The sequence below is a fragment of the Rhinopithecus bieti genome, unplaced genomic scaffold, assembly GCF_001698545.2.
Source record: "Rhinopithecus bieti isolate Rb0 unplaced genomic scaffold, ASM169854v2 scaffold_19840, whole genome shotgun sequence".
NCBI lineage: Eukaryota > Metazoa > Chordata > Mammalia > Primates > Cercopithecidae > Rhinopithecus > Rhinopithecus bieti.
The window spans coordinates 1,031,260-1,057,974 of record NW_016809771.1 but is presented as its reverse complement, the minus strand read 5'-3'; the positions used below and the strand labels follow the sequence as shown (position 1 = coordinate 1,057,974).

At 40.9% G+C, this 26,715-nt stretch overlaps 1 protein-coding gene across 9 annotated transcripts in view; it reads right to left on the bottom strand.

Annotated features, from left to right (window-relative positions):
• The window catches only part of EGF (epidermal growth factor), a 103,393-nt gene that overhangs the window by 3,446 nt on the left and 73,232 nt on the right, over positions 1-26,715 (bottom strand). For 5 of the 9 annotated variants that reach the window (XM_017890428.1, XM_017890431.1, XM_017890432.1 and 2 more), the window contains 8 exons: positions 24,923-25,042; positions 20,193-20,309; positions 19,339-19,464; positions 15,214-15,336; positions 13,705-13,852; positions 8,774-8,941; positions 4,527-4,644; positions 990-1,071 (listed from right to left, as the gene is read on the bottom strand). In XM_017890428.1, the coding sequence (XP_017745917.1) occupies positions 990-1,071; positions 4,527-4,644; positions 8,774-8,941; positions 13,705-13,852; positions 15,214-15,336; positions 19,339-19,464; positions 20,193-20,309; positions 24,923-25,042 (1,002 nt within the window). The remainder of the gene's footprint in view (positions 1-989; positions 1,072-4,526; positions 4,645-8,773; positions 8,942-13,704; positions 13,853-15,213; positions 15,337-19,338; positions 19,465-20,192; positions 20,310-24,922; positions 25,043-26,715) is intronic. The other 4 variants (XM_017890430.1, XM_017890436.1, XM_017890437.1 and 1 more) reach the window with 4 other exon arrangements.

Here is a 26,715-nt window from a genome sequence, read left to right as displayed (position 1 = left end):
GGTAATAAAGTTGTACTGAATTCAGTATTGGGGGTTTCATGGCAACATAGGTATGAGAAGGGAATTTAGAGTGAGTTTTCCAAAATAAGAAGCCTATGTTCTTTCCAGAAAGAAATCTCAGGAGGAGGTTATGATAATAAGCACATTGAAGAAGGAAAAATACGGAAAATATAACTGGAGTTGATATTTCATTAGCTCCTTTCATTAGCAGAGGAAGAGTTTTTGTTGGCTAAAAGTTTCTCTAAAGCTTTCCAAAGGCTCACGACACAAAGGCATGGTCAACAATGCCTTTGGCCTGTGAAACAATGTCCTGTCCTGTGAAACAAAACTCAATCTGAGACCCAAACCCAAAAGGTTGATCATAATACAACTCTTGGAAAAAGTATTATGTCAAAGGGTATGTGAGTTCATTTCTATCTGAAGTAGACTGAGTTCCTGAGAACCTGGGTTGATTTTATAGTCTCTCCACAAGTGGCTTGGCTGGACTTCACACACAGCCAGGTGTCTGGCTAAGGTCATGCCCCTGATAGGACCTGAATACTCTGAAATCCCCAGGACAATCCTCAGATCAACTTAAACTTACAGAAACCCTTCCCGCTAGATGAGTTGAACATGGAACATGTTTTCTTGGAACCATTTACAACTTAACTGGGACTATACCTACAGCTACCAGTATAGATCCTGGACCCTAAGAATGACCTCAAAACTCAATTCAAATCAAGGAGTCATCCATCGTGTTCTTGCTCAAAGTGCAAGAACATGGGCTGCCTTGTGACTAGAGTTTTGAGTGAACATGGTAACCTCATATAAGGTAGAACTCCAGTGCAAATCAGGTCCATGGCATTTCAATACAGCCCAGCTACTCACATAGCATATACAGTTTAGTTATTTTGTTTGTGTGTGTGTGGTTAAATGAGACTTTTCACTGAAAAACAGTCAGGATCTAAGTAAAAATAACCATTCATCAGGAGCCAGGGATAAAAACTGACCAACATCTGCTGCCTGGCCATCCTCACCAGCCACTGGTTGACTCCCATTCCTGAGGTCTTGGTGTTCCTTTGTAACCACAAACTGCAGACAACAAAAAGGAGGGAGAGAGGATATTGTTACAGTTCACAAATTATCTCAACATACATTGAATCAAAGTCCATGGCTTTACAATGTTCATCCTATGGAAAGTGAAGGTCAGAAGAAAGGCCCTGTGAAGTTTGTCTTTCTAGCTAAAGAGAGATTCAACATTCAGTGAAGAGCCTTGTGTTACTTTCTCTTAAAGCAACTAGGCAGTACCAATATGTTAACTGAAGAATCTAGTCTAATTATGGAATCTCAGCTTTTAAGTGATGGATTCCTGGAGGTCACTGATTTACCATAAGCAATCCAAGAATTCATAAGTATTCTAAGAACTGTCCACAGGCCAGGGAAATAATATCTCATATATGTATGTGCTACAACTTTTCATACACACAAACGCACACACACATTAATAACACTCATTTAAACACGCTACCAAGTTCTGAGTAACTTGGGGCCATTAAAGGTACTAATCTAGTACAATGACAATTGTGCAAGCTGCTTGAACAGCCTAGGGACCTGGAATTTTAATAGGGAGGAACAGACAACATTTCTTTTCAGTCAGCAAAATGATTACTTTTGTCATTACTTGTGTTATCAAAAATTTATTGGGCACTTGCAATGCAGGCTGACCAGAGTTCACTGGCTCGCATTCACTCTAGATAGATTAGATATTAAAACAGATCCACACTACAGGAAAGAAAAGAAGTGACCCCATACAACAGGACAAAGGACATCATTTGGTGAATCCTTCCTTGTCAATCAGTAACCAGGGCAAGGACTGCAGCAAGGTTTTGGCTGATCAGGCTCCATTGGTTCAGAAAAGGGCACTCCACAGAAAGGAGCACACAATTCAGAAACAACAGAAAGAGGAGTAGAAAAGAATCTCTTTGCCCATAGTTTCCTTTGAGAAAGGTGTAGAAAGGGATGATGAGTGGGGTCAATTAGGGAGAAGACAGGGAAATGTTGGTAAGGGAAGGGTGAATCCAGAGAACATGTATTTTCATTTTCTTATTTTTATAATACAAATCATGCTTCATCTCCTCCTTATTAATGATCTCCTGCAGCAACACATTGCAAAATACACGGGATCCACTGTTTAAAGACACATGCCCATTATTTCTGTCTCATGTCAAAACCCAACTCTCTGCACTGCAAATTTTCTAACCTCATGCCTCTCTGCCAGAAGAACATAGGTCCCGGAATTCTGGGCTGAGGTGGGAAAAGCAGCTAATGGAACTAGATTTGTTTCTGCTGCTGCTTCTCCTAGTTTGAGCGTTCAGCTCCCTCCCACTCCCACTGATACCTACAGCAGCAGTTGCTGTCAACGACAGTTACGACAGTTACGACAGCTGTGGGGGACTTAGCTCCGCAGCCCCAGGCCTCCTAACATAGCTCTGAGCCAACAAGCTGCTGATGACAGCAGCAAATGCTTTTGATTTTTTAAGAGACATACACAGATTGTGTTTTTCCTTCATTTCCATGATGATGAATTAATGAGATGAATTAAACCTGCTACTCAAAACCTGAATGAAATACCATGTAGACTGACAAGTGAAATCTGGGTAATTTAGAAGTTCACAAAGTCATGAGGCCTCAAAGAACCAAGCACATTCTAGAGCTAAGTCCTAGAATCACATACTTCTGGAACTGATAAAGACTGAAGGGATCTTAGGGATCATCTAATCTAAACCCCTTGTACTGAGTGGGGAGCAGAGGTCTGCATAGGTTAAAGGACTTGCTGAAGATTAGATAGCCAATTGGTGGGAGAGTAAAGCTGGAATTCACATTCCTTCTCATTTTTTAGAGATAAAGTCTCACTCTGTCACTCAGGCTGGAGTACAGTGGTGCTATCACAGCTCACTGCAACCCTGAACTCTTGGGTTCAAGTGAACCCCCTGCTTCAGTCTCTGGACTAGCTGGAACTGCAAGTGTGTCCCACCACACCCAGCAAAGTTTTTTGTAAATCTTTTTAAAGGAATATGATCTTGCTATGTTGTCCAGGCTGATCCCAAGCTCCTGGCCTCAAACAATCCTCCTGCCTTGGCCTCCCAAAGCATGGGGATTACAGGCATGAACAACCTTGCCCAGCCTCTATTTTTTTCCCCCTATACTTGAGTCCAACCAAAAAAATAAGGAAACACTGGATGCCTATTACAGGTAGGAAAAGATGATCAATTGGTAGTCAAAAGTGCAGTCACAGGAAAGCTACTTTCCGGGAATTCACAGTGAGGTGGGAGCTGGGGAGTAGGGGAAATCATGTGAGAAGGACCCCAAACATTGCTCCTCCATAACCTCTCTCTAATAGCTCTTCCCTAAGGATTCAACCCTCCATGGACCTGCCATACATTCCAGTCTCTTCCACAATACATACCACAAATAATGCTAACAGTACGCACTGAATCAGTCGTTAACTCTGACAGGTTTCTAGAAATAGAAATTCCCTTAACTGATTCAAGAATGTGTAACCTGTTTCAAGACTGCCCTCTAGTGTTCCAAGATCCGTTACCGAAGTGGGTGATTTATGAAGCATCTTGAACTTCCCAAACCTCTGTGCTTTTTGGAAAACATCTAGGATTGTCAGATAAAATACAGAACCCAGTTAAATTTAACTTTGAATTTAAATTTGAACTTTCAATATAAGTATAATTTAACTAGGCATTCTATATTTTTATTTGTTAAATCTGGCAGCTATTCTGCTACTGAAATTTAGGGAGTTGAAATGTGTATGAGAAAAGAAATATTAAGAAAATGAGAGTTGAGTGCAGGGCTCATGCCTGCGATTACAGCACTTTGGGAGGCCCGGGCAGGTGGATTGCTTGAACCCAAGAGTTTGAGATCAGTCTGGGCAACATGGTGAAACTCTGTCTCTACAAAATATACAAAAATTAGCTGGGCGTGGCGGTATGTGCAAATAGTCCCAGCTATTTGGAAGGCTGAGCTGGGAGGATCGTTTGAGCCCAGGAGGTCAAGGCTGCAGTGAGCAGTGGTTGGACCACTGTACTCTGACCTGGGCAACAGAGCAAGATCCTGAAAAGAAAGAAAGAAAGGAGAGAGAGAGAGAAAGAAAGGAAGGAAGGAAGGAAGGAAATTAGCATAATCTTGGGTTTTTAAGACATCTATCTGGAATGTGTCAACTAAAAATATGGAAAGTCTTCACATAGCACACACGAATCTAAGTTATAGAAAGAATCTACATGAAAAAAAATTCCAAAAAGTTATTGTGCCATTAAATTATGGCCTTATTATAACTCATCTGATTCCTTTAGTTAATTACACAGTTCCCCCACCCTCACACCCAGGACCTCCCTAGCTGATGTGGTCTTGGCTAACATTGACACCAGCTGGAAGCTATAACTGATTCCAGTCATTCTGAACTCAGTGAAAAAATAGAAAAAATGAACAGGGGTTAATATCAAGGCAATTCCTTGCTTCATCGGCTTTGGTCGCATTACCCAAGGTTGAGGGCAAGAGGACATCCCATCCTCACTGTCATCAGGCCTGCGACTCCTCGCGTCTCTGCTTGACTCCTCAGAAGGATTCTTTGGATTTTTCGTTAGCAGCTTCTGAGTCCTATGATAAAGCCAAAATTTGAGACACTCTCACAACAAAACAAAATACGCAGCCCACTCAGTGATGGTCAGGGACAACTAACTATTTCTGCTACTAAAATTTCCATACTTGTGTGGGAGAGAAGAAATATGAAGATAACTAGGAACATAATGTTAGATGTTTAAGGCATTCTTTTCTGCAGAACTGAAAATACTATCCAGAGAGTTTTTCACTCTTTCCAAGGTTCTGTGAGGTAGAGGGTGTGTGTGTGCGCGCGCGCGTGCACGCACACGTGCATGTATGCCCACGCACATTGGGGGGAATAGCCTTGCATTCATTAATTCACAGGTATCTATTGAGTACTAACTATACCCCAGGTACTGTCCTAGTACTGATGATATAGCAATGAAAAAACAACTTAATAATTTTGCAGGGAGGAGTGGGGCAATCTGTGGAAAAAATATCTCAGCAACTGTGTGAGGCAGACTATGTTAGCTCCATTTACAAGTGAAGCCACTGGGGCTTGGAAATGGCAGTGAATCAACTAAGGCACACAGCTACCAATGGTGGTGTAAGAAGTGGGTCATAATGACACAAAGTCTAGGCTGCTCTTACTGGTCCACTGCAATCTCTCACTCATAAAGAAATTAGAGGCAAAAACAGAAGGAGTGGATGACCCAATATAAGAAAGTCTTATAGTTGCTAAGCCAGGAAATACACTAGGTATCTTGCTTCCAAATCCAGTTTCTTAGAGTACTGTCTTGTTTGACATTCAGCACTAAGTCTATGCAGGGCACGGTGCCATTCACTAGGGGTGGGGGTGGGGAGATTTAGCATGGAGATGGATCCCCATCCTCAAAGCAGTAGCCTCTAGAGTGGTGCATCTGTGAGACTCCACAACAGCACCACTGTCCTGAGGCAGATAAGCAGCTTAATTGCCTCTAGGAATACAACGCTCTGTCAAAAGCCCTACCTAGACATCCAGGGAAGAGTGATAAGGATAGGAGGGGCTGCTGTGAATCTGGCATCACAGACAGCATCAAGAGATGGTATGGGATATTATGTGTTTTAATCAAAGACTTCAAGGAAAAAAATGGAAGCAAGTGGCTAATATAAACAATTCCAAAGTTGCAAAGGTACAACATTGTAATTTGTACCAGTCAGAATGGCTATTAATAAAAAGTCAAAAAAAACAAAACAAAACAAAACAAAAAAACAGATGCTGGTAAAATTTTGGAGAAAAGGAAACACTTACACACTGTTGGAGAGAGTGTAAGTTAGTTCAACCATTATGGAAAGCGGTATGGTGATTCTTCAAAGAATTAACTGCAGAACTACCATTTGACCCAGCAATTCCATTACTGCGTATATACCCAGAGGAATATAAATCATTCTACCACAAAGGCACAAGCATGTCAAAGTTCACTGCAGCACTATTGACAATAGCAAAGACATGGAATCAACCTAAATGCCCATCAGTGACAGATTGGATAAAGAAAATATGGTACATATACACCATGGAATACTATGCAACCATAAAAAGGAATGAGATCATGTCTTTTGTGGGAACATGGATGGAGCTGGAGGCTATTATCCTTAGCAAACTAACACAGGAACAGAAAACCAAATATCACATGTTCTAACTTATAAGTGGGAGCTAAATGATGGGAACTCAGAACACAAAGAAGGGAACAACAGACACTGGGGGCTACCTGAGGGTAGAGGGTGGGAGGAGGAACAGGAGCAGAAAACATAACCATTGGGTACTGGGCTTAATACTTGGATGATGAAATAATCTGTACAACAAACTCCAGGGACACAAGTTTACCTGTGTAACAAACCTTCGCATATACCCCTGAACCTAAAATAAAAGTTTAAAAAACCCACAAAAACACAAACGTATAGTTTGTGATGAAATACTTCCTGTTGATTTTCTTACAAGGGAGTCCTTCCAAGAAATCACACGTTGTAAACTAATAACATTAGAATACTTGAAAAAATTATTTAGTTTCACAAACATTAGACTTTTCATTTTGTTTTGTTTTTGAGACACAGTCTCCCCCTGTCACCCAGGCTGGAGTGCAGTGGTGCAATCACAGCTCACTGTAATCACTGCCTCCTTGGCTCAAGCGATCTTCCCACCTTCGCCTCCTGAGTAGGTGGTACTACAGCTGTGCTCAGAAAGAATTGTACAACTCTGGATGCATTTCAGTGAAAAGAAAAAGAAAGGGTTCTGATGAGCTTTCTTTTTGAAGGAATAGTCCTTTCACTTCTCATTTTAGGTGTATGAGAGTCTGAGGTTGAAGATACTCTTACAGGCATGTAAAGTCTATAGTCATCTTTCAGTTGAACTGGTCTTTGAATTCCAAGTTTAAAAAGGCAGCAATTTGCTGTTAGCTTTCAATCCAGATCTCTGAAAAATGCCTATAGAACATAAGACATACCGTGTCGTAACACAACAAATAGGAAAAAATACTTAATAATTATGGCACGCATGAACTTAAGTTTCTAGTTTCCATTTTTCCCCTGTCTTTTGGCAATGGTCCAATGGGATGAACATTGATCATTCAATATTCTTTCTACATATGTCCAAGATATTGATTACACACCAGGCTAAAAAGTCCAATGTTATCGATGGACTACTGAATTAAAATGTCAAGTTTGTGCCTAAGAATCTTGTCTCTCAAGAGGTGGTAGAAAGGGCTTAGAGCATATGATTCCTTTGGGGGAAGGTTACAGTTCATAGAAAATCAAAATAATAACAGATAGCATTTATTAATTCCTATATGCCAGACCTACATAGGTTAACCCAATTAATTTCACAATACCCTTAAGATAAGTACTATTCTTGCTCCTATTTTATAGCAAAGGGAATTAATGAAAACAGAGGTTAGGACACATGTCTGGTGTTATTTAGACAATAACTTGGATTTGAACCTGTATAATCTGATTCCAGAGCCTGTGCTCTTAACCACTACACTAGGCTATAGCAGGATCTCTGATAAGTACATCTTGACTGATATGTTGAATTTTCCAGAACACAAGACAGTTGCAACTTGAGTGGTTGTGTAGTACCTGTAAATGTGGTTAAATTTTTATCTATAGATGGTGGCAGCAGATATTTTGTACATTCTCAGAGAATTGGGACCTATTAGTCAAGTGGGTCTTAGATCCTCCAGCTACGAAATGGTAAGATTGAACTAGATAATTCCATAAAGTCCCCTTCAGCCCTAAAGTTTTGTGACTCACTGATTTTGTACAGCACAAACCATAACAGTACAAAAAATGCTTTTCAATATTGATGATAATAGAGGAAGCTGTCCTACTTTCTAAGAAAACAGAAAATGAGCAGTGTGATGCCTATACCCGCATCCTAATGTAGTGTGAGTTTTAAAGAATTAAATGTATAAATGTTATTGTTCTACAGTTTTTAATTGTTAACTTGAAGTTATTAAAAGCACAAAATCTGAGGACCAGAAATTTCCTTCCAAGTTAGGGAAGATACCGATTTTCTTTTATGACAGTTAATATTTTGTGGGAAATCAACTAAATGGAAGACAGCCACAAAAAATTATAGTTATGCAGGCTATAGGGGGAGCATATAACATTAAATGAAGAAAGTGGAACGTAAAACCATATTATGATTGATAAATAACACATATACTATGCAGGTGTATGGACAATGACTGCAGTGGAACAAGGAAAAAGTAAAAGCACTGATGTTTCAGAGCAATGAAATCCTGAGCTAACAGTAAAAACTGTCCTGTTATTTCACTTTTTTTTGGACATGGAGTCTCACTCTATCACCCAGGATGGAGTGCAGTGGCACAATCTCGGCTCACTGCAACCCCTGCCTCCCAAGTTCAAGTGATCCTCGTACCTCAGCCTCCCGAGTAGCTGAGATTACCAGTGTGCATAACCATGCCTGTTACTTTTTGCCTTTTTAGTGGAGACAGGGTTTTACCATGTTGACCTCAAGTGATCTGCCTGCCTCAGCCTCCCAACATGCTGGGATTGCAGGCATGAGTCACTGCACCCCGCCCACTTCACGTTTTAAATGTAGTATGTAGATGTTCATCTCAAGGAGGCAGGCATTCCCCTGGGAGGTCTTAGAAAGAGGTTTCCAGTACCAAAGGAAAGACAGGGTCACCTGTAGTAGTGGGCACCCCACAGGCTCAGGAGGAGCAGCACGACAAGCACCACCACGCAGACAGCCACCACGGTGACCTTCTGCTGCTGCCCGTGGCCAGCGTGACGCAGTTCCCACCACTTCAGGTCTCGGTACTGACATCGCTCCCCGATGTAGCCAACAACACAGCTGTGACAACACACAAACAGAGGTCATCAGAGATGCCTGGCCAAAAACGCTGTTAGTTTTGACACTCGATATTCAGTTGTCTCTCAACCTCTGCATTTCTAGACTCAGCTCTTTGGAAGCATATAGAAAATCCATCAGGGGTCAGTTGAAAGCGCTATGAGTTACAAGTTAATGCAGCATGGACTTCTCCCTTTCGTCTGTTTGCTCTGGGATTTATGGGGGATTATTTGCATACTGCTTCTATAAGGCATTACAGGATATTGATTAAAGATCAGTTTCTGTTAGGCTAAAATCCTGAGGAGCCACCTTTTAAAACCAACACAAAGCAACTCTGCCCTAAGAGCCAAGGGAGTTTTGGAAACAAATGTTTGGCCAGATTGCAATGAGTATAGGTGAAAGGAAAGGAGAATTTGAAGGCAGAGTTCCTCACTTGAAACCAGGCTATAAAAGAAGAATGTGTGTAGTTTCTGAACAGAACACACAACCTAGTCTGTGGAGAAAACTTTTTTCCTTTAAAGAAAAAAAGTCACTACTAGTGCAAGGGAAGACCCAGTAACAACATACATACAGGCATTGCCTATTTTCTTCAATGGGGAAAAAGCTGTATGGAGGGAAAAGGACGCTCGCCCACAAACACCCTGCTGTCCCACTAGTGAAACTGTCACTAGAGTGAACTGCTGAACTTTTTTGAAGTAAATGAAGCAATGCTGCCATCTACTGGGAATGTGCATTTCTAGACACGATTAAGATCTCAGGTAAACATCTGTATTCTATTATCCTTTGCAAAAGCATCAACTTTGAAAAACATCCTATTAAACACTCTGTAATGCCCACTTATTAAAAATTCCTTCCTTTGGGCCCTGGATCAACTATTTATTCATCCATGTCCCCACTTTATTCCAAAAGGACTTAAAGGAATAAAAATACAGAGAACTGATACCAGTGCCCATGGTGAGAAGCAGCGGCATGGACAAACCACTGGACAGAGCTCCAGAAGATCTGGGCTCTAGGCCTGTCTCTACCTTTAGCTGGTCAGAGGGGCTGGGCAACTCACTCACAGAGGAAGGAAGGAAATGGATTAGTACCTGTTAACCATCTTGTGTGTTTGACACCTTGCTAGGCACTTTTACTCATTTTATTTTTGATGGCATATTCCCATATTTTGGATGAGGAAACTGAGGCTCAAGTAGTTTGTACAAGGTCATACAACTATGAGTGACAGGTTTGACTCCAATGGTTCTCTGATTTCAAAGCCTATGTTCTTTCTACTTTACCATGCTGCTTCCAAAAAGAGTTTTACGCTCTATTCACCTCTGAAAAGCTATCTTCTAGAACTAACCGTGCAAGAGATACCACGATCTGAGTGCAGAAGCATAAAGGACCATCATTATTCCAGGTTTTCTTGGATGCTGTTTTAATTTTAGCTGTCTTTGGTTACAGCCATTTACTATCAATGCCTAGCAGCACCACTTTTAAACTGCTGGATGTTAATGGGCCACACTTCTGATCCTTTCAGAAAGTTTGGGGTCTTGAGGGATATGTCAGTCCCTTGGCCAAGAGTCCTGGAGATCCAAGTCAGCTGCAATAGCAGAGCCTCACTGAGTCTTATAAGGCCCAGAAGAGTCATTCAGCATTTTCCAAGGGGGAGAACTAGGATACTAGTTTTTTGGTTATGAATTAGTTCTTCTGTTAAACCAAACAAAAGATTCTCTGGCCAAATAAGTTGGCCTTTCCATAGTCAAATAATTTTGAGACATTCTGGACTCAATACAGATAAACAAGGCTTTTTTTTTTTTTTTTTTCTTATTGGCAGAGTCTCACTCTGTTGCCCAGGCTGGAGTGCAGTGATGCCATCACAATTCATTGCAATGTCAGCCTCCTGGGACCAAGCAATTCTCCCACCTCAGCCTCCCAAGTAGCTGGGAATATAGATGTGTGCCACCATACCCGGCTAACTTTGGGAGGCTGAGGAGGGCGGATCACAAGATCAGGAGATCGAGACCATCCTGGCTAACATGGTGAAACCCCGTCTCTACTAAAAATACAATAAATGGTGGTGGGCACCTGTAGTCCCAGCTACTTCGGAGGCTGAGGCAGGAGAATGACGTGAACCCAGGAGGCGGAGCTTGCAGTGAGCCCAGATTGCGCCATTGCACTCCAGCCTGGGAGACAGCGTAAGACTCCATCACACACACACACAAAAATTGGTAGAAATAGAGTCTCCCCATGTTACCCAGGCTGGTAAACAAGACTTTTTAATGTGTTGTGGTATATGCTGAATCAAGAATTGAGGGCTAGACAGAAGATTAGAAATTATGGTTTAGGAGTCACGCAGCTGGAGGCTACAAGATTCTGAACCTCCCTATACTGCTCCTAAGATCAATGCTTGAAATATTCTATAGATCCTGCACTTGACGGATCAGCTGACACCACCCAGATCAATGAACTGGCTCATCTGAACTTGTGGCCCCCACCCAGTAACTGACTCAGTGCAAGAAAACAGCTTCGACTCTCTATGATTTCATCCCTGACACATCAGCACTCCCGGCACACTGGCTTCCCCTAACCCACCAAGTTGTCCTTAAAAACTCTGCTCCCCGAATGTTCAGGGAGACCAACTTGAGTAATAATAAAATGATGGTCTCCTGAAAAAAAAAAATTGAGGGTAGAGTATGTTGCATCTCTCAATGTGATTTGACCATACGGCCTGTTTTTAAGAAGTATTTCACAGCACTCATGTTGGGGGATCTTGGTCTAAAGGAGACCTGCTCAGAAGGGTGGCTGAAAGACAGAATGAATGAGGACCTCCTCTGAGCCCAGGTTTGGAGCCTCCTGAGCGTCTCCAAAACAGGAAATCTTCGAGGAATACCTCGGGCATGGAGACTCTCAACTCTCACTTCTGCTGCATTACCCCGGGGGCACCTTGTGGTTCACTGTGGCTGAGGGGAACGTCCACTGCCTCTAAGAAAGGAAGGAAGAGCTGGCTCTTCCAAAACCTGCTTACAGCATGAAGAACACTCTGTACAGAATGACGCCCACCTAGGAAGTGTTTCCAATGAAAGTTGGACCAGTAAAGCACTTCCTAGAGACTTGTTATTATGGAATTAATAAAACATAAGGTGAAGTCATCAGGGCAGGAGGAGGCAAGGGTTGAATAGTTAATTAAACCACATTTTTATTAAATATACAATTTAAACAAGGTTATGATCCAGATTACTGTGAAGTCTGGTAATATTTTAAATATTGCTTTAGATTCAAGGTCCTTAAATTTGAGTCTTATCTCCAGTTTGTCATTTGTAGCAACTCATGTTTAAAACATTATCAGGGAAATATGATATTTTCATCAGGACTTAATGACAGAAAGAAAAGCAGTGTGCTGAAGAGTTCATCAATCATTTAATAAATGGATGCTATCAGATCCAAATGAAAACATTGTTCTAAATGCAATATGTAGTACCCTTTATATTATTATAATGATTTTATAATCTAAAGTATCATGGAGGAAAACAACCATGACTTAATAAATTCGAACATTTGTTTTTGTAATTTCATTATTTGGGATGATCAGAAACAATGAACAGGCAAAACCAATTAGATTCTTAACATTAAAACTAGCAATAACTATTTCAAATACCCAATTTATCATAGGTTAGGAAATTACAGCATGTAAATATGAATATGAAAACAGAATTCTATAAGGACTGAGTCATTTTTACTAGTATCCATGAGCAATTTTCACTATTTTGTCATGTGGACATGATTTCTAGTGCAAGGCCATATGCTTTGTCACAGAATATAGCTTACTCTTTCATGAATTTAGTTATTCTGTTCACTATTACTGATGAAATAAGAGAAGACTTTAAGGTTATAGTAGCTATTTGTGAGGATCAGACTATTTCATCACCCCTCCCTCAGGCACAAAGAAAAGTATCAATGGATCAGGAGCCTAACCCTAGGAGACCGATTTGTTTTTTTTTTTTTTTGGTATCTATCAGTTTCCTCCTATTGCCTTGGAAATATGAAATGAATTAAAAGTAAAATTCGAGGCAGAACTGGCTATTGTGGGTTTGGGTTTTGTTAGGGTCCATAGGAAAGGTTTTCGGAGTGAGCGCAGTGGGAATGCTTCATGATGTTAGGGCTTCCTCAAATCTCCTTTCCAGGTTGACACTTCACCCACTGTGAAACCCTCATGGGGCAAAAGGGAGCAAAAGCAGCCGCTGCAGTATAAGCAATTGTTACTAAACAACAAAATGTAAAAGTCAACTGTTAGGAAGTGAAGAAAAAATATACATATATTTACTTTTGGAGAAAAATATTTTTGGACTCTGGCAAGAAGTCCAGTGTGAATATGTAAGAAACTTTTATAAATCCAGAACCAGATCACGGATGCTCACACGTAATGTAAAGCACATCTGATGGGAAAAAAAGTTTTAAGGAATTATCTCACAAACCTAAGTTTTTCAACTGGGATGAGACATTTAATCCCTAGACTATACTAGTAGTAACATCAAATTATTTCAGTAAAAGGAGAAATCACCAACTCCTTAGATTCATACTTATCACCAGTAACTGGAAGGGGGCATTGTGATACACAAGGAGAATGCAATGAAGTGCACACACATGGTTCATATGTGTATGTTTATATTTTTCCAAAAGAATATCTCATTGCAGAAAAACATCCTAAGTATACATTTTACAAATTAGCTACAAGTTATGGACTGAATAGCATCTCTCTGTGCCATCAGCAAGACAGTTTAACTTACTTGCATGCATATTTGTCCAATGCTTCAATATACATGCACACACCATCATGGAGGCAGTATCCATCGTGGGACAGGGGACATCCAGAGTCACTATTTCTTACAGAATAGTGGTGGTCATCTTCCCTGAGGTGAGGGGGTGGAGTAGAGTCTAAAAGAACCCAAGACATTACTTTTACTTTCTGAAGGGATTAGTGTCTTTCAAGTATCAACATCAGGAACTAGTTTCTATGAATAGTTTGTGACATAAATCTTTTAGTTACAGAAGAACTACTAGAAGGGACATTAGTTTCACTTTCCTAGCCGGGCCTTAGTCACTCACTATGAAACCAGCCGTTCCTCCTTTGGGCTCAGTATTATCTGATATGTAAAGCATATTGGAGGCAGGTAAAAGAATGGCCAATCCTAAGTCGCCATGTGAATTCAGAGTCACTGATCTCATACAAACAAATCTGTCACACACAAATGTACACTAACCATGTGAAATGACAGTTAGCTTCAAGGTCTCTCTGAACAACTGGTAACTCTATGGTTTAAAACCTACCCATCAATGCACAGTACATTACCTCTAATATCATTCAGTCTCAAAAATTTCTTTCTCACAATGCTTTCTTCTAAAAACTGACTTTCAGAGGAGCCCTCAAGGACAAGACTGTAGCAACTCTGACAGGAAGAAAATGTTCCCATAACAGAGGGAATGCCAAAGTATAATAGTACAGTTTTTTTTGTGGAATGGTTCACTGCTCCTTAAAAGGTAAACATGTGCATCTGACTATATAAATATAAGCAGTTTTTCAATACCTTTAAGAAGAGCAAATTATTTGAGAAAAATAACATGCTAAAAAAAAAAACAGAGACCAATTAAGCACATAATTTTTCTTCTTAGGATGTTTTCTGCTTATAGGGCTGACAGGCAAAAAGTGGGCAGTGATGGGAAAGACCCCATCCTGGTCTCCAGGGTCTAGTTGAAGCCAGCTCCCTTTCTGGGGTGCTGATGGTGAGATGATACTGCTGTTACAGGAAGAAGGTTCAGGAAACAGGAGTCAACCATTATGAATATTGAAAAAAGAAAGAGAAGAGAACTGGAGTTCTAATTCAGAACAAGAAATACTGCCTTTTTAAAGTAATATTTTAAAATCCTTGAAAGTGATTTAAAATGCTGAGTCCAGACATTCTCACCCACCTGCCTAGCCCTGCAAAATTCATCCAGCAGTCCCACAAATCGACATTACAAATAGGGAGATTAGTTGCACAGTTAAAGAGAGACACCCATGTTCCCATCTTTATTGGATTGTGAGTAATAAAAAAGGATTTATTCCAGATGCTATTAAATTAAGAAAACCTGGACCATTTCAAATTCTCAAGCCCATCATCGTCCTAATCAGGAAGTTCAGCCCTGCAGCCTGACTGAACTGAATGATTTTTAGAATCTCTAATACAAATAGAGATTAGGGTGTAGAATATCCCCAAGCCAAGTCCCTCCCCTTCACTGCAGACCACCCACCAACCTACCAGGGCAAATCAGTCCTGGTTCAGACAGGCGTCCAGCACATGTGCAGGTGTAGCCACCCTCTGTATTTGTGCAGTTGGCATTCTCTCCACAGCTGTGCACCCCCAGTTGGCACTCATCAATATCTGTCAGAAAAGACAGAGTAGGGGAGAGAAAAATGGGGTACAGAAAATAAAGAGGGTTTTACAGTTGGACAGCCTCTGGAAGAGGAGCTTCGTCAGCTTCTGTCATGCTCTATGTTCTCAGAGCCCTGTGCATTTTTAGGTTTAAAGGGACTTTCACGAATGTTGGAGAGATGAAGTAGGTCCTACAATGCATGCCCATGCAGGTGTTCTTTTCCTTTTTTGTTTCTGTTTTTTTTTTTTTTTTTTGTATTTTTGGAAAGACTCTCGCTCGGTTGCTGAGGATGAGGTACAGTGGTGTGATCATGGCTCATTGTAGCCTTGACCTCCCAGGATCAAGCAATTCTCCCAGCTCATCCCACCGAGTAGCTTGGACCACAGGCTTGCACCATCATGCTTGCTTAGTTCTTGTTTGTTTGTTTTTTAATTTTTTTGTAGAGAACAGTGTCTTGCTATGTTGCCCAGGCATGTCTCAAACTCCTGGCCTCAAGTGATCCTCCTGCCTTGGCCTCCCAGAGTGTTGGGATTACAGGCATCCTGAGAGAGTCTGGAAGCTTTCTTCCTGCTTTGAAGGAAAGGAGATTTCCCAGAGTTGGAGATTAGTAAACGACCTCTGGGCAAACATTTAGAAGTTCAGATCCTAAAGATTCATACTTAACTTTTTTGAATAGACATCCTGTCATTGGCATACATATTATATCAAATACAACAGTTTTGCTTTTTTATGTAAGTATAAACTATATCAGAAAAACCATCCTTTCTTTCCCAACTAGCCACCATTTTTTCTTTCTCAGTTACTGCCACCCTAACATTTAGGGCCTCTCTTCCTCTCAATTTTACATTACTGCAAGAACAGCCTTACTCATTCCCAGATCCCATGTTTCCTCCACGCCATGCCTAAACACCAGTGCCACATTATTCTCCCTCCAGCACAATGATGATAAACCCATCATTGCACCACTTTACTCAAATGTTGCCAGTGGCTCTCTGTTGCCTAGAACTTTGCTGTCCAACTTGCTAGCCACTGCCATATGAGAGTATTGAGTACCCGAAATGCATGTAGTTCATATTGAGATGTGCTGTGAGTATAAAACACACATTAGAGTTTGAAGACTTAGTACCAAAATAAAAAAGAATATTAAGTATCTCAATAATTTTTATACTGATTATATATTAAAATGTTAATATTTTGGATATATTTGAATACATAAAATATTATTGCAAAAATTCATTTCACCTGTTTCATTTTACAGTTGTAATGTGGTTAGTAGAAACTTTGGGACAACACTGACTGACTGACCCTCTGCCAGTTTCACTGGAGAAGTGAAACCTCAGTAACTAACCCTCAGATTTTAGTCTTCCACAGAAGTAACCCAACCCATCTGTTACAGGCTGAAATGTGTCCCTGCCCCTCCAATTCATATGTTGAGCCCCAACTCCCAAAGTGACTGTATTTAAAGAAAGCATCTATCAAGAGGAAAGTAAGATTACATGGGATCCTAAGGATGGGGTCCTAATCCAATAAGATTGGTGTCCTTAAAAGAAGAGGAAGAGAAAACAAAAGAGGAAGAGAAACTAGAGCGTTCTCTCACTCTCTGTCTCTCTCTCTCTCTCTCTCTCTCTCTCTGCACATCAAAGAGGAAAGGCCATGTGAGAACACAGTGAGCAGGTGGCCATTTGAAAGCCAGGAAGAGATCCTTCATCTAAAACCAAATCAGCCAGCACCTTGATCTGGGACTTCCAGCCTCCAGAACCATGACAGGATACATTTCTGTTGCTTAAGCCATCCAATCTAGTATATTTTGTTACAGGATACACTACCTTATCGGCCTTAGTTTCTGTTCTTCCCCTCATATAAACTAAACTTAGTGCTCAACTAGGCTACTCTCTATCCTTAATGGCAGTCATGTGATCTGTTCATGTCTGGACTCTTCCCGTCCCTTCACATTTCTGCAAATGAAATTACTTATCCCCCATGCTCCTTCCAAAATGACACTTCCTCCCCGAAATCTTTCCCAATACCTCAAACAGATATTTCTCCAAGTTCTGAACTTTCATTGTGGGTTTTTTTTTTTTTATTTGAGATGGAGTCTTGCTCTGTCACCCAGGCTGGAGTGCAGTGGTGCGATCTTGGCTCACTGCACGCTCCGCCTCCCAGGTTCACACCATTCTCCTGCCTCAGCCTCCCGAGTAGCTGGGACTACAGGCACCCGCCACCATGCCTGGCTAATTTTTTGTATTTTTAGTAGAGACGGGGTTTCACAGAGTTAGCCAGGATGGTCTCCATCTCCTGACCTTGTGATTCGCCTGCCTCGGCCTCCCAAAGTGCTGGAATTACAGGCGTGAGCCACTGCGCCTGGCCTTCATTGTGGTTTTTACTTCGCTTATGATGTGCATCCTTCTTCATCACTGATCACAGCTATATTTCTTTTAGGTCACATTTTCCTTACAATCAAAGACTACCTTTCTCATCCTGATATTTCTCATGGTTTCTAGTACTGTGGCCTTACTCTTACTAGGGGCCAATTAAATATCTAACACATTGAATTGCTATCCTGGATGGCCCAAACCAACTCTTTTGAGTTTCTGTTATAATTTCAATAAACTATCACCTTGAGAGAGAGAGCTTTTCCAAAGCAAAGAAAAAGATGTATGCTTGACCAATAAACTCAACTACTCTTAATAATAAGAAGGATAACACTTTTTTTTACATAGCACTTTTTATATGCCAGACAAGGTTCAAACTATTATAACTACATATATATATGGGGTGAGAAGAGAGAGTGAGAGCGAGCTGGGGGAGAGAGAACAGAGGAGCAAGCCCACCGCTTCCATGGAGTCTGAGGACTCCATGCCAACCACACAGGCAGGGCGAGCACACCCTATTGCATGCTTGCTACTGGAAGGAGATGAGTTAGTAACAGTGTGAGAAACCAGAGCCTAACGAGTTTAAACATCCAAGAAGAGATACCTTCCTTTCTCTTCAAAGGAAATTAAATATGAAGTCTGCTTGTCTAAATTATCTATGGGCCTGCTTAATTAGAGCAGTGACATTTTCCTGACTGACAGCCAAATATGTGCTTAAAAGAGTGTTTACAGATGTCTGTGGATTCCACAAAACTAATCCTATAAAGGTCTGATTTAAATCAACCAGATTCAAAAGATTGATAGTTATGACTGATATTTCATCTTTAACCTTAACAAGTGGGAGAAAGCAGTATCATTTAAGTTTCTTATCAGTTTCTTATGTTTTCAGAAAGAGGGAAAGAAAATACTGAAAGACAAGTTTTAAAGCGCTGTAAAACTTGAGATAATCACTTCCCCGTGCCTCAGATGGCTTCAGGCAGGTTTTCACTTGTACATGATGTGATGCTACTGACACCTGGAAAGAAAGGTACGAGACATCCAAGACGCGAACTCCCAATCCAACGTGCCACACCCAGACCTTGCCAGAGGACAGGGATTACGAAAGAGGGTTGAATCATTCTTTACTTGTATCTCAATGTCAGTGGCTTGACTCTCCCATCTATTAAACTTACCAAGAAACACAAGAGGAGCCCTTTGACAAGCCACACCTCCTTTTCTTTACGCACACAGCAGTGACTTCCAACAAACTGTCATCACCTCTGCAGTTCACCACATTTCTCTTGCCAAATTCACTGACAAATAAATGCTGTCCATCTCCCCACATGATGGCTCAAGGTGGGAAGTATTGATGAGACACTGGTGTCACTCAAACCCCAGAAAGAATTAGAAAGGCAGAGGAGTAAGCAGCCTCCAAAGGGGCTTGAAGCTGACCAGAGCAGTCATAACACAAGGGCACAAACTTGACTGTTCACCAAGAATGGAAATATGTCAGTTTGAGCAGTCGCACAACTCTTTAAATCTTGACATGTGTGTCACCCCAATTATATCCTGTCTTCTCTCTGCTCACTGCACCCACACTGTTTCCTGATTTCTGAGGCCTGCCTCTGCCCTCCTCCCTCGGCACATGCGTCCTCTTACCAAGACAGTGAATCCCATCTCCTTGGTAGCCTTCTGAGCACTGGCAGACATAGCCACCTTCGGTGTTGATGCACTTGGAGGAGGCAGGGGGGCACACTGGGACACCCATCTCACATTCATCTATATCTGTGGGCAAAATTAGGAACTAGTGCAATATTTAGGCAATCCTGATATAAATAGGACTAGTTGGAAAGAATAAGCATAATCGTATATTCAATTCTTATTCAGTCCTTTACAGGTGCTGTTTGCCAACATCATGCATGCCCTGCATCTTGGACATAAAGTTCACAAGTTACTAATGAATCAGTCTTTACAGAGTTCCCACCTATCTGATTAGGCAAATATGTAAACAAATCACTTTCTGCCAGAGTTTCAGACCATAAGGGCTGAGATCTTTCCAGCAGTCATTAAATTTTAATTTTGAGGCTATTAATATGAAAGAGGAACCTATCCATTAATCTATTCATTTGATTAAAACTTATGACCTAAGCTTCCGGGGCAAAAACAACAGTTGTGCTTTCATTGGAATTGGTGAAGTCATAAACTTGACTTGAACTCAAATTCATGCTTCTGAAGCTAATTATAAATTCTTCCCCTTAATGTCAACTGCATATATTGCATAATCATGAAATTGTACTATAAACTCAATGTCGTATGTTTACATTTGTATAAATATGTTTATAGGTCTCATTTTCTAGGCATGTCATCAATTTATTTTTTTTAGCTAACATCAAATAACTTTTTCAAACCTGCTGATTACATAAATCCTCCTGGAGCTTTTGAGTCAGAAAGAGCAGAAAGAATGTTTCTGGTTCACTATTGTCCAAATACGTGTATTTGCCCTTTGCTCTTACCAGAACATAGTTTTCCATCCCCAGCAAATCCTTTCAAACACTGACACGTGGCATCGTCTCCCTCTGAAACACACCGAGCATATGTGCTGCATCCCACAGGAGCACAGTCATATTGATCTGCAAATAGCAAGAATCCCATGCAGTTATTTCCAGACAGAGAAGAAAATGGACTTTAATGTTCTGGTTCTGCAGAACAGTCCACCATTTCCTTTCCAAAGTTCTGGGACAGGTTAATCTCCAAATAGAAACACTTAGTTGACCTATAAACTATATCTACTTTAAAAGATCTATAGCTGGCTGGGTGCAGCAGTTCATGCTTGTAATCCCAGCACTTTGGGAGGCCAAGGGTGGATTGCTCGAGCCCAGGAGTTTGAGACCAGTCTGGGCAATATGGCGAAACCCTGTCTCTACTAAAAACATAGTGGTGTGTGCCTATAGTCCCAGCTACTTGGAGGCTGAGGTAGGAGGATCAGGAGATTGAGGCTGCAGTGAGCCAAGATGGTGCCACTTCTCTCCAGCCTGGGTGACAAAGTGAGACACTGTCAAAAACAACAACAACAACAACACCAATGAGATGCATAGTCCCATAGCCATGTTTCTGTTTATGTGCTCTCAAAGGACTTTAGTCTTAAAGCACTATCTGATGTTCAAGGAACCCTATATGAACTTATTTATAATTTTTAAAAGCATTTGCAAATGTAAATTATAAAATTGCTAGAAGCAAATAGACTCAACTTTGAAAGGTCTGTTGCTTATTTTAAAACTTCCCAACCATTTGGACAACAAAAGGAGTCAATCTATTCTTATTCCCCAAAGACACACAGACTAATAATTAGCAAGTAGATCTATGCACCAACATGGCAAAGAAATTCAATCATGAAAACATTTACTGCCAATTTACTAATGTCATATATAATAGAATATGTATGTCACAATGTGTGTTTATTATCAAGATTTATGTAGTGACTTGCACACCTCAAGGCACTTTTACAAAGTCATGAACCATACAAGTTAAGTGCAGTAAATGGATCATTTCATTTCATACTCCATTGAAATGCAAGTGCCCCGGGGGACACAGTTACCTGTTGAGCTATAAACATGAGCAAGTTTTTTTTTCTTTGCTTTACTTACGTATGTAATCATTCTCCAAATGTCACCCCACCCTACCTTTTTGGAGTCAGGGGAATCTGACATACCACAGTAGGATATAAATTATCATCTGTCTATTCATTGGTAAGCTTGCTCATCTGAGTACAGAAGAGATTTTTTAAAAAGCCCTCCAAACTTGCTGATAAATTAAAGAAAGTCAAATGATCTAAGAAGGATTCAGGTGGCATGTGAATGCAGGCATTGGGTAATTGCATTTGATTTGCTTAGCTACTTGAGCGAGATTTCTCTTGTGGGAGCAGATGCCTTTCATGCTTGCTTGGTCATCTCCTGTCACTCATGACTCTTAGAGACGGATAAGTTCAGACCAAATCAATTATCCATTTAATTCAGCATTTATTTGGAAGACTAGCTCCCAAATCACAAGGCTGCTCAGAGTGTAAAGTGGACAGTATCCGATTACTACCCAAGACATTTTAAATCACTTGCAGAATTATCTTAAATTAGAATAGGATTCAGGATTTATTTGGTAACATGAAAACCCAAGGCAGCTGTGCGTAATGAAAAGCAATAGTTATGCAGTTGTTGGAGAGATGGGCTACAGCCAAAGTTGCTGTTGCTGTTGCCACAAAGGAGCTCTGGAAGAAATAAATACCTGTGCTCACATTCCTCCTCTCTAGAACAGCAGTGACAATTTCTGCCAGGTCTATTTTTCATGATGGTTCTAAGGACTAGAATAAAAAGTGACCTTAAAAAAAAACCCTTTGATCAAGATATTTGATCAAATATTTGATCAAACGCTCTTTGATACATATTTAAATAAGGATGACAAAGAAAGATACTGTGATAATTTAAATAAGAATTAACCTTTGTCACACTAGAAGAGACTCCAGGTCCTGTTAATAAAACTAATATAATTCGGCCGGGCGCAGTGGCTCACGCCTGTAATCCCAGCACTTTGGGAGGCCGAGGCTGGCGGACCACGAGGTCAGGAGATCGAGACCATCCGGCAGATCACGAGGTCAGGAGATCGAGACCATCCGGCAGATCACGAGGTCAGGAGATGGAGAATATCCTGGCTAACACGGTGAAACCCCGTCTCTACTAAAAATACAAAAAATTAGCCGGGCGAGGTGGCGGGCGCCTGTAGTCCAGCTACTCGGGAGGCTGAGGCAGGAGAATGGCGTGAACCCGGGAGGCGGAGCTTGCAGTGAGCCGAGATCGCGGTACTGCACTCCAGCCCGGGCGACAGAGCGAGACTCCCGTCTTTTTAAAAACAAAACAAAACAAAACAAAACAAAAAAAACTAATATAATTCATTCAAAAGTACCTACTATATATTGGGCCTTCCTGAGAGCCAAAAATATGGTGGTGAAGAATAGGGCTCTGCTATTGACAAGGGCTCTGCCGTGTGCTGTTTTGCATAATTATTGAAGTACAAATGTAATGAGTATGACCAAGGGGCAGAACTGAGGTTCCAAGAGAGCTGCAATAGGCAGCCGTCGCCCAGTCAGGAACTAGGAAAGGCTTTGTGAGCCAGCGGGCGAAAGGACACACAGGACTTTGAAGGGCTAAGAAGCACACCATGGGCTGAGAAAACGACTAGCGCACGTGTCCGTGTCTGTTAGAAACAAGGCCAGGGTGAGGGAAGCAGGCCACAGAAAGTCAAGGGTAAAAGGGCTGGTGAGCGCTTGTTGAGTCTGGGGAGGTGTCTAAAGGTTGTTTCATACAGGGCCCAACAAGCCACGTGAAGAATTTTAGATTATACTCTAAAATCCTAATGTGGGGTTTTCACATTGTCTTTTAGCCATAGACACTTTGTTGATGTGAAATCTCACTCTGAAACAGAAATTAGACCCCCGAGCCTGACTTAGGTGTAAGTAAGGCTTCACAAGCTAGTACAACACAGAACACAATCCAGGTACGGAAAGATGAGGGATTTTTCACCAGGACAATCAGTCCCCTCTATTCTGCACTAGGCTCCAGGTATTAAGCCAAATTCACAAATCCTTGATCACTTAATCACTCCCCCATTCCCACCCATCTGTCATTTAGTCTTTCAGTCCCGTAACCATTAGTCTTTCAAAATATGCTCTATGAACCTTTAGGGATTCCTGGTGACTTTGCAAAGGTTCTCTATATCCCTAACATTGGTTTAAAGTATTTTATTCTATCATGCTGGTTGTCTCCACAACAAACCGTGGCCTTGAGGATGGAATGATATTTAGCGCATCTTGGTATCCCCAGCACTTAGCACAGTGTATGCCAAATAAGTTGCTGAACACACAATATTCCTAATGTTAACAAAGTTTTCCAGAACGTCTTATTTTCACATGAATTAATTATTTGGTCATAATTTTCAAAAATCTTTGGTCAAATCACTAACTTAATAGATCTTAGTCTCTCAGCTTTCACATCTGTGAACTGATTTGTAATGAGGAAATTAGAGATTACAGTTGACCCTTGAATAATATGGGTTCGAACTACACAGGTCCACTTATATCTGGATTTTTTTCAACTGAACACAGATCAGTATTACTGGTGAGATGTGAAACCTGCCTACACGGATGCCTGATGTTTTGAATACCTGGGTTCCATGGATGACTGTGACTTGCATATGTGCAGATTTTGATATACTCGGGGATCCTGGAATCAATCCCCTATGGACACAGAGGGATGACGAAATATATAATCTAACATTCTCTGCAAATGTTAGTTATTGTTATTATTAAAATTATGAACCTCCTTATTTATATCTTATAAAAAAAATCACACTGATAAGGTGAGGTAAGAAGTACCCAGAGCCATGTACATCAACAAGGTAGTTTGCAGACCACAAAAGTTGGGTAAAGCATCTCCTTAAATGTCCTAATGTGCAGTTTTGAAATTTTTTTTTTTTTTTTTTTTTTTTTGCCACATACATCTTGTTAAAATAAAGTGTTACTTACTAACACAAACAAATAAAATGTTTCAAAGTTAAATTGCACTGCTTGAAGGGCAGTGACCTAAAGTGAAAGGATGGGGTTTGCAGAAGTTCTATGGCTAAGCTGAACCCAGCTGGAAAACCACTGACCTCCTGAGTGAATATGGAACAAGAAAGACTTAGGTTCCCTGAAGTTGTTACATACTGAACACATGATTTGGCATTTTAGTGACAAATGTGCAACACAGAAGAAAAGGATTCCAACATTTGCTGTTTGTGGACTTTCTGTAGCAATTGAAGTGCTCAACCTATTTTGGCTTATCAATTACTATCAACTTTTCAAGCTAATGGGAAAACAGCAAGGTGGACCAAATACCAAAAATATCAGGGGTGGATGGAAATACATTCAAATACGTTGTCCCATGTTTTACTTTTGTTTCCAAATTACTTTGTTTCTTCACAGAACAAAGACTCTCATCCAAAGGCTCTGAAGGTGTCCTGTTTATGTGCACACTAACATGCAGCCATCTTTCTCAGGCACATCATTCAGAAGACACAGACTTAGGGAGTCCAAGGTTTGCTTCATTAGCCTTGTGTAGAACTTAGCCAATATTAAGTTAGAAAGGTAATTCAAAATTTCTCATTGGTAGAATGAAAACTGTTGGAACCAAAGCTATATTGGAGAACTGGTTATTCATACCTGACACCATGATTTCAGCCACTAGCATGTGTTGAGATTCTGTAATGTTATCTTCTGACACTCTAGTCTTCGATAAGGTGTCCAATGGTGTTACCTGGTTCTTTAGATCAACTTCACCACCTATTGAAGGTCAATAGATGCAATTAAATTTAGCTTTTCTGTTTCAAAAGAAGGTTTGATTTCATTTATGTTCATGACTATTCATTGGTTGTGAGTTCAGACTCATTCTTACAGTAAGAGGATTCAGAAACACTGTCAGGGTCTTGGTAACTTAGTAAACCTCACCCTGCTATCCCACACCCTCTCATTTTCACTGAGCACTTAATGATTTAGGGGATAAGGAACCAGTAGGGAAGAAAGATAGGACTCTTTCAGATACTGGCAAAAAACAAGAGTAAAATACCAAAATCCTTAGACCCTTAATCAGCTCATAATCACAGCCCACCGTTATTAAGGACAAAATAGATGATCTCCCCAACTTGTCTTCCATACACATTCTTTCTCCTTTATGCTGCTTTCATGCTTATTTTAGCCTGATTTTACCTACATCTTATAACATGAAAGGACATAAAAACGTCATGATTTAACACAGGCATAAGATTCATGCACTCCCCACTCTCAGAATGGAAGAAATGGATTCTGTAAGACAGCAGTTTTCTAAGCTGTGATCCACAGAACCCTTGGATCATCCTTCAGAGCATCCCTAAAGTCATAATTCTTTTCATAATAATACTATAAAGTTAATTGCCTTTTTCCACCATGTTCACATTTGTACTGATATGGCAAAAGGAATGTGGGTAACAGCTGGTGTCTTAGTATGAAAAAAGGAAATGACAGCAAACTCTACCAGTAGCTGAGCTCTTCACTGCCACACACTTATATTTTAAAAAAGAGAAAGAAAGAAAGAAAGAAAGAAAGAAAGAAAGAAAGAAAGAAAGAAAGAAAGAAGGAAAGAGAGAGAGAGAAAAGAAAAGAAAAGAGAAAAGAAAAGAAAAAAGGCTGGGCATGGTAGTTCATGCCTGTAATCCCAGCACTTTGGGAGGCCAAGGCGGGTGGATCACATGAGGCCAAGAGTTTGAGACCAGCCTGGCCAACATGGTGAAACCCTGTCTCATGGCTGGGCGTGGTGGCTCAACCCTGTAATCCCAGCACTTTGGGAGGCCGAGACAGGCGGATCACGAGGTCAGGAGATCGAGACCATCCTGGCTAACGCAGTGAAACCCCGTCTCTACTAAAAAATACAAAAAAAAACTAGCCGGGCGAGGTGGCGGGCACCTGTAGTCCCAGCTACTTGGGAGGCTGAGGCAGGAGAATGGCATAAACCCGGGAAGTGGAGCTTGTAGTGAGCTGAGATCCGGTCACTGCACTCTAGCCTGGGCGACAGAGCGAGACTCCATCTCAAAAAAAAAAAAAAAGAAAGAAACCCTGTCTCTACTAAAAATACAAAAATTAGCTGGGCATGATGGCACATGCCTGTGTTCCCGGCTACTGGGGAGGCTGAGGCAGGAGAATCTCTTGAACCCTAGAGGCAGAGGTTGCAGTGAGCTGAGATCATGCCACTGTACTCCAGCCTGGGTGACAAAGCAAGACCCTGTCTCAAAAAATAAAAATAAAAAAGAATTGGCTGGGCAGGGTAGCTTACACCTGTAATCCCAGCACTTTGGGAGGCCGAGGTGGGAAGACCACTTGAGGCCAGAAGTTCAAGACCAGCCTGGGCAACAGAGCATGACCTTGTCTCTACAAAAAATAAAAATAAAAATAAATAAATAATTTAAATAATTAATTAATAAATT